We start from the raw sequence: 11,182 nt of genomic DNA, 5'->3' as shown, positions 1-11,182 counted from the left end.
GCTAAGGTGTATGTAAACTTCCGACTTCAACTGTATGTATTGTATACCACAAAATCCAGAAAAAAATATTGCTTTGAAATGTCTGGCACTGCATGTATGTAGGAAAATTGGTTTGGACTTAAAAGTAAAAACATACAAATGTAGGATCTTAATTTGAGAATTGTCCTGCACCGCAGGAAACAAAAACGTGTAGTTTTATTTGAATTTTAAAAAGTCTTCTAAAGTTTAATTTCCACTTTGAAATGTCAGATGTAATTTGCCCAAATGAAAAATTTATCAACCCCTTCAAAAATGGCCATTAATTATAATCCACATTTCCTGCTGTAGCAAACTGGCTCAAATTAAGATCCTACATATATAAGACAGTACATGTTTCTTTGCTCCCACTGGAATGTTTGGTACATCCAACTGACTCCCTCCCTAGGTGCTAGTCTATCATGAGTTTCTTCAGGGAGTTGAGATAAGCTGGGATGAGGGAGCTGACCGAGTCATTGTCGTCGTTGATGATCTTCTCACTTCTACCCTCTGACCCCACGGAACTGGGTGACCTCACGATCCCCCCGGGGTACGGCGTGCTGTAACCCTGGAAACATGCAAGAGGACGAAACATCAGATCAACGTTATGATTACTTACTTGACTAACAACTCAACACAATACATAGAATGTCTTTAAATTTAAAGCACAGATGTGACCCACAGTTTCAGTACAGACAACATTAATGATGATTTGACTATCTTGAATTCAAGTTAATGCGGTAAGGTTGTAGGACTTACAGACGAGTATCCCTTGCTGAAGCTACCGCGGTTCTTGGTCCTGATCTTGGTGAGGGCTGACTCAGCGATGTCTGCCCTTTCTTCAGCATCGTCCAACTCATGTACTGTCTTCCTGTACTTAGCGAGGTTCATGTTGGCCTGCTCCTCCTGTAGGAAAGGTGCAAGTCATGTAAAGACAAAATATGGAGTCTAGAGAACAGAATGAGAGAGACTGACTGAGAGAAAGCAAGAGGAGGGGAAAAGGGAGAGAGAGCGAGAGAAACGGATGGACAGACAGGCAAACAGACAGACGAGCCTTACCGTCTCCTCTACTTGTCTCTTGTAGGCCTTCATCTTGTTCTGGAGTCTCTCCACAAGTTCCTGCATGCGGTGTTGGTTCTTCTGGTCCTCCTCGGACTGGAACAGCAGCTCCTTCAGACGACGCTCGTTCTTACGCAGCGTCTTCACCGTCTCAGCGTGACGCTTCTGCTCCGAGTCCAGCTCCAACTCCAGCTCCTTTACCTAGAGCCAGACACATGGTCAGTCTAGGAAAATATACATTTTGATGCCCACCTTTCCCTGTAAACCTGAAAAACTGGGCAATGCGACAGAAACAACCATTTCAAAGTTTAGGAACAGTGTTTGAGCATATGTGAGTGTGTGTGTGTGCGTTTACCTTGCCCTCCAGTTTCTGGATGATCTTCTTGCCTCCTTTGAGGGCCATCTGCTCAGCCTCGTCCAGCCTGGTGCCCATGTCCTTTAACTGGGCCTCCAGACCCTTCTTCACCCGCTCCATGTGCAGGGTGTGGTCCTGCTCTAACCTCAGTTCCTCTGACACACGTGCTCCCTGGAGAAAATATTTATAAATAATGTTCTATTGACAAGTCAATTAAAATCAATGATCCTAATGATCAAACATCCGGTATTGTCCTACCTCACAGTTGGCCTTCTTGATCTTGTCATTGGCTCCTCTCAGTTCGTTCTGCAGCTCCTCATGCTCCTGCTGCAGTGCCTGTAAATCCACATCCAGTTTCCTCCTACCACTCAGCGCTGACTGGAACTACAGCAGGAAACAAAACCAACATGAGGTTAGCATGGGAGAGGATTGATTCATGTATCGGCTGAAGTTCTGTTCTTCATTGTTTATTCAGTGAGAAACTGAGCGCTTTAAACCTAATGTTCATAATGTAACTAAGCCAGTTTAATTTGATTTAATATTGATGAAAACACTGAACAGAAGGTGTTGCAATCTGTACTCTACCTGGTTGTTGAGGTCGTTGTACTTCTCGTTGGTCTCTGTAAGCTCAATCTCTAAGGTTTTGCGTTGTCTGTCAGCGTTCTCCAGCGCCCCATGTGTCTCCTCTCCCTCGCTCACCAGCAGGAGGCAGCGTCGCTCCAACACGGCCTGCTCCTCCCTCCGCTCCTCCTGCCCACGCACCTCCTCCTCCAATTGGCCCTGCAGTTCCTAAGAAAGAGAAGGAGAGAAGAGGTCAATCCACTAATCAATCACATTCTGTATGCAGCTCCTTTCAGAGGGTGGAAAGAAGAGAGAAAATGAGGTAGAGAAAGAGGGAAACACTGAAGAAAGAGCCGAGCAAGCAGAGGAAACTGGGTAAAGGAAAGAGCAAGGGAAGAAAGGGGATGAGGAAAAACTAAGGAAGAGGAGGACGAGAGAGCAAAAGAGAGAGGGAGAGAAGCGATGGAGGTGTAGAATCTCACCTTGATCTGCTGCTGCATCTTCTTTGTGTTCTTGGTGAGCTCTATGTTGTTCTTGGTGAACAGGTCCACCTGTAGTTCCAGCTCATTTAGGTCAGACTCCAGCTTCTTCTTCACCCTCAACCCCTCACCACGACCTTTAACCTCCACATCCAGACTGGCCTGAAGGGACTCCAGCGCCCTCTGGTGGCTCTTCCTGGAAGAGGAAGAGAGAGAGAAAGAGAGAGGAGGGGCTTATCAATAGAGCAATCAACTGAAGAAGCAGGGCCGGATTACAGAACGGGTAGGGGGGATTGCCCCCTGGAGGTTGGGGCCTCGCTAGATGGCATATGAACATGCCATATGCAATGACAAAATGTGTAGAATAGCATTATAAAACTTCACATTTTCTCTCTCTTCCCAATGGCAAAATATGTTGCAATGCAGGAAGTTAGCCATTTTCCCCAAAAGCTAAAACAATTCCTTAAAATAAATCCCTTTCAGTTGAAAAGAAAAAGGGCAGAGGGGAAAAACACATTTTTCTTAAATGAAAATGCAGCTCTATGGACAGTGGGTAACTTACCTTGCTGCCTCAAACTCCTCCTCTTTCTCCTGGAGTCTCCTCTCCATGTCTCCTTTAGCCTGGGACAGTTCCAGATGCAGACGCAGCACCTTGGTCTCCTCAGCCTGGAGAGGGGGAGGGGGGGAGCGAGGGAAAGAAAAGTAGAGAGAGGTGGGTGAATCAACCATTATGCCGAGTAGCCAGGGGGCTCCTGTCTAGTAAGATTCCAGTCTCTGGAGGGCCAGGCTGATTATATGAGCAGATAGCTGATGGTGTAGTGTTATCAGTGCCTGGGATCTGTCTGCTCTCGGCCTGCATGACTGGTCAATACTAATTGAAACATGTTGTCTGGGGGCCTTTTCTTCCCTCTCACTGTCAGATCTGCCACATAGCTGCCACACTGTTTCACCTCCACACCTCAGTCTTACGACGTACGCTGAGGAGAATTGAACTCTTGTGTAAACAGAGATCAAATAATATTGAATGTGACAATGATCTAAGATAACACATTTAAATGCATGTTACGTAATAGTTGTGGAATGCTTGGTGTAGACTTATTTTACTGTAACCATTCCACCCAAAATGGCCACCTCCTACTGTAACCTCCATACCTCTAAGGCAGCTTCAGACTCTTCCAATGAGGCCTGCAGCTCCTCCTTCTCCATCTCTATCTTCTTCTTCGTCTTCTGCAGCTCGTGGACGCTCTTGCCTCCATCCGAGAGCTGGTCAGTCAGGTCAACTATCTCCTCTGAGTTAACGACAGAAGAGTTACACTCAGTCACGCAGAAAACACCTCAAGAGAGATCATGAGAATGTTTTTCCCAATAGTTTTCATGTAAATAAAGAGTGTCTAAAACGGAGCCATGTGGAACACCTAATGGCCTCCATTGTTTCAGTAACTGGAAGTTTTCCTTTTTACCCTGGGCTTTAAACATGTATCATCTCTCACCCTAAGCTACAAGACTGTTCGCAAGCACAGATTGGAATATGTTCCGGGATTCATCCAATACATTGACGAGTTTAACACATCAGTCACCGGCTTCATTAATAAGTGCATCAATGACGTAGTCCCCACAGTGACCGTACGTACATTTCCCAACCAGAAGCAATGGATTATAGGCAACATGCGCACTGAGTTAACTTCTTTGGGACAGGGGGGCAGTATTGAGTAGCTTGGATAAAAAGGTGCCCAGAGTAAACTGCCTGCTACTCTGTCCTAAAAGCTAGAATATGCATATAATTAGTAGATTTGGATGGAAAACACTCTGTAGTTTCTAAAACGGTTTGAATGATGTCTGTGAGTATAACAGAACTCATTTGGCAGGCAAAAACCTGAGAAAAATCCAACCAGGAAGTGGGAAATCTGAGGTTTGTAGTGTTTCAACTCTTTGCCTATTCAAGATACAGTGGAAATGGGGTCATGTTGCACTTCCTAAGGCTTCCACTAGATGTCAACTGTATTTAGAACCTTGTTTGATACTTCTACTATAAAGAAGGGTGGAATGAGAGGGGATTGAGTCAAAGGTCTGGCAGAGTGCCACGAGCTGGCCACGCGCATTCACATGAGGTAGCTTGCGTTCCATAGCATTTCTGAAGACAAAGGAATTCTCCGGTTGGAACATTATTGAAGATTTATGATGATAACATCTAAAGATTGATTCTATACTTAGTTTGACATGTTTCTACGGACTGTAATATGACTTTTCGTCTGAACTTTCACCTGGACCTGCCAGCGCATCGTCAGTTTGGATTGTGTACTAAACGTGCGAAGAAAAGGAGTTATTTGGACACAAATGATGGACTTTATCGAACAAATCAAACATTTATTGTCGAACTGGGATTCCTGGGAGTGCATTCTGATGAAGATCATCAAAGGTAAGTGAATATTTATAATGCTATTTCTAACTTTGTTGACTCCACAACATGGCGGATATCTCTTTGGCTTGTTTGGGCTCTGAGCGCTGTACTCAGATTATTGCATGGTGTGCATTTTCGGTAAAGCTTTTTTGAAATCTGACACAGCGGTTGCATAAAGGAGAAGTTTGTCTAAAGTTCCATGCATAACACATGTATTTTCCTCAACATTTATAATGAGTATTTCTGTAAATTGATGTGGTTCTCTGCAAAATTACCAGATGTTTTGGAAGCAAAACATTACTGAACGTAACGCACCAATGTAAACTGAGATTTTTGGATATAAATATGAACTTTATCGAACAAAACATACATGTATTGTGTAACATGAAGTCCTATGAGTGTCATCTGATGAAGATCATCAAAGGTTAGTGATTAATTTTATCTCTATTTATGCTTTTTGTGACTCCTCTCTTTGGCTGGAAAAATTGATGTGTTTTTCTGTGGCTATGTACTGACCTAACATAATCGTTTGGTGTGCTTTCGTCGTAAAGCCTTTTGAAATCTGACACATTGGCTGGATTCACAACAAGTGTAGCTTTAATTTGGTGTATTGCATGTGTGATTTCATTAAAGTTAAATTTTTATAGTAATTTATTTGAATTTGGCGCTCTGCATTTTCACTGGATGTTGGCCATGCGGGACGCTAGCGTCCCACATATCCCAGAGAGGTTAAAGGCTAGAACTGCTGCATTTAAGGAGCGGAATATAAATCCGGACAGTTATAATAAATGCTGCTACACCCTCCAATGAACCATCAAACAAGCAAAGCTAAGATCGAATCCTACTACACTGGCTCTGACACTTGTCGGATGTGGCAGGGCTTGCAAACTATCATGGATTACAAAAGGAAACCCAGCCACAAGCTTGCCCAGTGACGAAAGCCTACCAGATGAGCTAAATGCTTTCTATGCTCACTTCGATGCAAGCAACAATGAACCATACATGAGAGCACCAGCTGTTCCGGATGACTGTGTGATCAAGCTCTCCATAGCCAATGTGAGTAAGACCATTTTAAACAGGTAAACATTCACAATGCCGCAAGGCCAGATGGATTACCAGGACGCGTACTTAGAGCATGCGCTGACCAGCTAGCAAGTGTCTTCACTGACATTTTCAACCTCTCCCTGACCCAGTCTGTAATAGCCACATGTTTCAAGCAGACCACCATAGTCCCTGTGCCCAAGAACGCTAAGGTAACCTGTCCAAATGACTATCGCATCTGTAGCAATGAAATGCTTTGAAAGGCTGGTCATGGCTCACATCAACACCATCATCCCAGACACCCTGGATCCACTCCAAATAGCATACCGCCCCAACAGATCCACAGATGATGCAATATCCATTGCACTTCACACTGCCCTCTCCTACCTGCACAAAAGCAACAACTATGTGAGAATGCTGTTCATTGACTACAGCTCAGCGTTCAACACCATAGTACCCTCCAAGCTCATCACTAAGATAAGGACCCTGGGATTAAACACCTCCCTCTGCAATTGGATACTGGACTTTCTGACGGGCTGTCCCCAGGTGGTGAGGGTAGGTAACAACACATCCGCCACGCTGATCCTCAACATGGGGTCTCCTCAGTGCTGCGTGCTTAACCTCCTACAGTACTCCCAGTTCACCCATGTCTGCGTGTCCGCACACGAATCCAACACCATCATTAAGTTTGCTGATGACACGACGATGATAGGCCTGATCACCAATGACGATAAGACAGCCTACAGGGAAGAGGTCAGATACTGCCAGGACAACAACCTCTCCCTCAATGCCAGCAAGACAAAGGATCTGACTACAGGAAACGGAGGGCCGAGCACGCCCCATTCACATCAATGGGGCTGTAGTGGAGACGGTCGAGAGCTTCCAAGTTCCTCACGGTTCACATCACGACAGACCTATCATGGTCCAAGTCACGACAACGCCTCTTTCCCCTCAGGATGCTGAAAAGACTTGGCATGGGCCTTACAGCTGCACCATTGAGAGCATATTGACTAGCTGCATCACTGCTTGGTATGGCAACTGCTCGGATCCAACCGCAAGACACTACAGAGGGTAGTGCGTACAGCCCAGTACATCACTGGGGTCAAGCTCCCTGTCATCCAGGACCTCTATACCAGGCGCCATCAGAGGAACGTCCTAAAAATTGTCAGACTACAGCCACCCAAGTCACAGTCTGTTCTCTCTGCTACCGCACGAGAAGGGGTAACGGAGCTACAAGTCTGGGACCAAAAGGCTCCTGAAAAGCTTCAACCCCAAAGTAATAAGGCTGCTGAACAGTTCATTAAACAGCTACCTGGACTTTCTGCTTTTCACCCCTTCCTACAGTACATTTTCAATCAATCACCTAAACAAACCTACAGTTGAAGTCGGAAGTTTACATTCACCTTAGTTATTCACAATTCCTGACATTTAATCCCAGTAAATAGTAAAAATTCCCTGTCTTAGGTCAATTAGGATCACCCCTTTATTGTAAGAATATGGAATGTCAGAATAATAGTAGAGAGAATTATTTATTTCAGGTTTAATTTCTTTCATCACATTCCCAGTGGATCAGAAGTTTTACATACACTCAATTAGTATTTGGTAGCATTGCCTTTAAATTGTTTAACTTGAGTCAAACGTTTCGGGTAGCCTTCCACAAGCTTCCCACAATAAGTTGGGTGTATTTTGGCCCATTCCTCCTGACAGAGCTGGTGTAAATGAGTCAGGTTTGTAGGCCTCCTTGCTCGCACACGCTTTTTCAGTTCTGCCCACAAATTTTCTATGGGATTGAGGTCAGGGCTTTGTGATGGCCACTCCAATACCTTGACTTTGTTGTCCTTAAGCCATTTTGCACAACTTTGGAAGTATGCTTGGGGTCATTGTCCATTTGGAAGACCAATTTGCAACCAAGTTTTAACTTCCTGACTGATGTCTTGAGATGTTGCTTCAATATATCCACCTAATTGTCCTCCCTCATGATGCCATCTATTTTGTGAAGTGCACCAGTCCCTCCTGCAGCAAAGCACCCCCACAACATGATGCTGCCACCGCCGTGCTTCACAGTTTGGATGGTGTTCTTCGGCTAGCAAGCCTTCCCCTTTTTCCTCCAAACATAACGATGGTCATTATGGCCAAACAGTTCTATTTTTGTTTCGTCAGACCAGAGAACATTTCTCCAAAAAGTACGATCTTTGTCCCCATGTGCAGTTGCAAACCATAGCCTGGCTTTTTTATGGCAGTTTTGGAGCAGTGGCTTCTTCCTTGCTGAGCGGCCTTTTAGGTTATGTCGATATAGGACTCGTTTTACCGTGGATATAGATACTTTTGTACCTGTTTCCTCCAGCATCTTCACAAGGTCCTTTGCTGTTGTCCTGGGATTGATTTGCACTTTTCGCACCAAAATACATACATCTCTAGGAGACAGAACACATCTCCTTCCTGAGCGGTATGACGGCTGCGTGGTCCCATGGTGTTTATACTTGCGTACTATTGTTTGTACAGATGAATGTGGTACCTTCAGGCGTTTGGAAATTGCTCCCAAGGATGAACCAGACTTGTGGAGGTCTACAATTTCTTTCTGAGGTCTTGGCTGATTTCTTTTGATTTTCCAATGATGTCAAGCAAAGAGGCACTGAGTTTGAAGGTAGGCCTTGAAATATTTCCACAGGTACACCTCCAATTGACTCAAATTATGTCAATTAGCCTATCAGAAGCTTCTAAAGCCAGAACATCCTTTTCTGGAATTGTCCAAGCTGTTTAAAAGCACAGTCAACTTAGTGTATGTAAACTTCTGACCCACTGGAATTGTGATAGATTATTTCACTTATAATTAATTGTGTCTGTAAACAACTGTTGGAAAAATGACTTGTGTCATGCAGAAAGTAGATGTCCTTACCGACTTGACAAAAATATAGTTTGTTAACAAGACATTTGTGGAGTGGTTGAAAAATGAGTTTTAATGACTCCAACCTAAGTGTATGTAAACTTCCGACTTCAACTGTATTACCTCAATCAATCACACCAGCTACCTCATCGTACCCCAGTACACTGACTCGGTACCGGTACTCCTTGTATTTAGCCTCTGTATAGCCTGGTTATTGTTATTTTGTGCAACTATTTTCATTTGATCTATTTATACATTTTCGTACTTTTTAACAGCATTGTTAGGAAAGGGCTCGTAACTAAGCATTTCACGATTAAAAACTACACTTGTTGTATTCGGCGTATGTGACAAATAAAATTTGATTTGATCCTGGTAGGCCTTGTCCCAGGGCTTTATACTGTGGTATTTAACCCTCACCCTGGTAGGCCTTGTTCTCTCTGCGTAGGGCATCTCCCTGTTCCAGAGCCTCTTCATGGGCCGTCTTCAGTTTGAAGAGCTCCGTGGCGTGCTGTCTGCTCTCCTTCTGACAACCCTCCACCTCCAACACCAGCTCCTCACACTTCTGCCTCCAGTCACCCAGCTGCTTCTCCAAGATGCGCTGTTTCTTATCCAGCGCCTGGCCACAATTACTAGCCTGGAAGGAAGAACAATGAAGGTAGAGGGATTGGTCATTATCACCCGCCAGCTACCATTTATCAGTTATGACCAGTTATTAATTGATTACCTTGATAAGGTAGGTTATTCAGCTCCTCTGCCATGTTTTAATGTGTCCTCTTACCTTCTCCATGTCTATACAGAGGTCCTCCACCTCTCCCTGTAGTCTCTGCTTGGTCTTCTCCAGAGAGGAGCACTTAGCCTGGGTGGCCTCCACCGCCTCCTCAGCCTCCTGGAGCCGAGACGCCAGCTTCTTCCTGGAACACACACAAATGTCTGGATATGTAGGTGTGTGAGAGTGTGTCTCAATACCTGTACATGCTTGTAGTATGTGACATTTTGAAAGTATGCTTTAGATGCCAGGATGACATACTAATTTTGGCTTTTCATCTAGTACAATTTGCTGCATGCGATTGAAAAAGAGAATCAGCTTTTCAAACCCATGTGTGTTTGACAACACTCAGCTCAAAATCAGGGGATAGGCTGTAGCAAAACGAATGAATGGCGGGAAACATTACGCATTCTCAGTATGGTGAGCCTAGCATTTTATGTTTGTTGCTTACTGCATGAATGTTTACTTAGCAATATGATCTAACGATTGGCACACAGTATGTTGTTGTAGCAAGAAGTAGGGAAGATTTTGGGTGTAACTCTCACTTCTTGTCTTCTAGCTCAGCTGCGTTTGTGTGTGTGTTCTGTATACTAGTATGCATCTTACTTGGTCTCCTCCAGTTCGTCCAAGTGCTGTATGGCGTCCGCCTCATGTCTGGTCCTCCAATGTGTGACCTCGGTGTTGAGTTTGGAGATGAAGCGCTGCAGCTCCAGCTTGCTCTCCTGCTCCTCCTCCAGCTGTTCCTTCAACACCTCACACTCCTGACGCAGCCCTGCCAGACTGCTGGCCAGGGCCAGCTTAGACTGGGGACAGTGAAAAAGACACACACTGTCACATACACTGTAACACACTCCTGAAGCAGCCCTGCCAGACTGCTGCCCAGGGCCAACTTAGAATGGGGGAGAGATACACACACATACTGTCGAAGACATCTGAAAGCTATAAGGATCCGTAATGAAACATTGTGCGTAGGGTGGACACATATTTGGGATATGAGGTCATTCCCATGCTTAGATTCCTCAATTCTTATCAGTTATTGATACAACTGAAAACATTCACCTCATAATCAGGGGTACTAAATACCCCCCCCCCCCCCCCCCACACACACACACACCACTGCCTGGTCCTACCTTGAGCTCCTCGTCCATCTGTTTCTTGATGTCTTCATGTTGGGTCACAATCAGGGTCTTGGAGCGACAGACCTGGCTGGCTCTGCTCTCTGCCTCCTCCAGCTGTCTGGCCAGGTCTGTGTTGTCAGCTAACATCACACAGAGAGAAGACAAGTTAGAGACACAACCAGGGGCTAGATTCTATCAGATCCGTGCCAGCCGACTCCCGCAAAGTGTTTTTTTTTTGGCAGTGTCGGAGGTCGAACTGCGCTAGAGCAATCAAATCCACAAGCGGCTTGCAGCATTATACCTAAAGCAGACATTGCCATTGGTTGCATGGAGTCGCATTAAGGGAAATCCCATGCAGCCTTCTTTAGTTAAACACTGGAATGCGAGACGTAATCTACACCTCGATTAGGCTGATAGAAATCCTCAGTATTTGGTTTAATGATTTTCAATTTGAGTGTCATTATTTTTATAGACCCTACACTTTCCTGTTCTGAACATCTAACACA

The 11,182-nt window shown here is 44.8% G+C and overlaps 1 protein-coding gene across 1 annotated transcript in view; it reads right to left on the bottom strand.

Annotated features, from left to right (window-relative positions):
* Positions 1-427: 427 nt before the first annotated feature.
* Positions 428-11,182, bottom strand: part of LOC120029640 (myosin-16) — a 50,456-nt gene continuing 39,701 nt past the window's right edge. Inside the window, exons 12-24 of the mRNA XM_038974927.1 lie at positions 10,689-10,816; positions 10,165-10,361; positions 9,571-9,703; positions 9,210-9,426; positions 3,622-3,758; positions 3,032-3,135; positions 2,473-2,665; positions 2,015-2,218; positions 1,688-1,813; positions 1,430-1,600; positions 1,075-1,275; positions 775-921; positions 428-583 (exon numbers count right to left, since the gene is read on the bottom strand). Coding sequence (XP_038830855.1) covers positions 428-583; positions 775-921; positions 1,075-1,275; positions 1,430-1,600; positions 1,688-1,813; positions 2,015-2,218; positions 2,473-2,665; positions 3,032-3,135; positions 3,622-3,758; positions 9,210-9,426; positions 9,571-9,703; positions 10,165-10,361; positions 10,689-10,816 — 2,114 coding nt within the window. The remainder of the gene's footprint in view (positions 584-774; positions 922-1,074; positions 1,276-1,429; positions 1,601-1,687; positions 1,814-2,014; positions 2,219-2,472; positions 2,666-3,031; positions 3,136-3,621; positions 3,759-9,209; positions 9,427-9,570; positions 9,704-10,164; positions 10,362-10,688; positions 10,817-11,182) is intronic.

The sequence above is a fragment of the Salvelinus namaycush genome, chromosome 35 (genome assembly GCF_016432855.1).
Source record: "Salvelinus namaycush isolate Seneca chromosome 35, SaNama_1.0, whole genome shotgun sequence".
In the NCBI taxonomy this organism is placed as follows: Eukaryota; Metazoa; Chordata; class Actinopteri; order Salmoniformes; family Salmonidae; genus Salvelinus; species Salvelinus namaycush.
The sequence above is the reverse complement of the archived record's forward strand: the minus strand, read 5'-3'. Positions and strand labels throughout refer to the sequence as shown.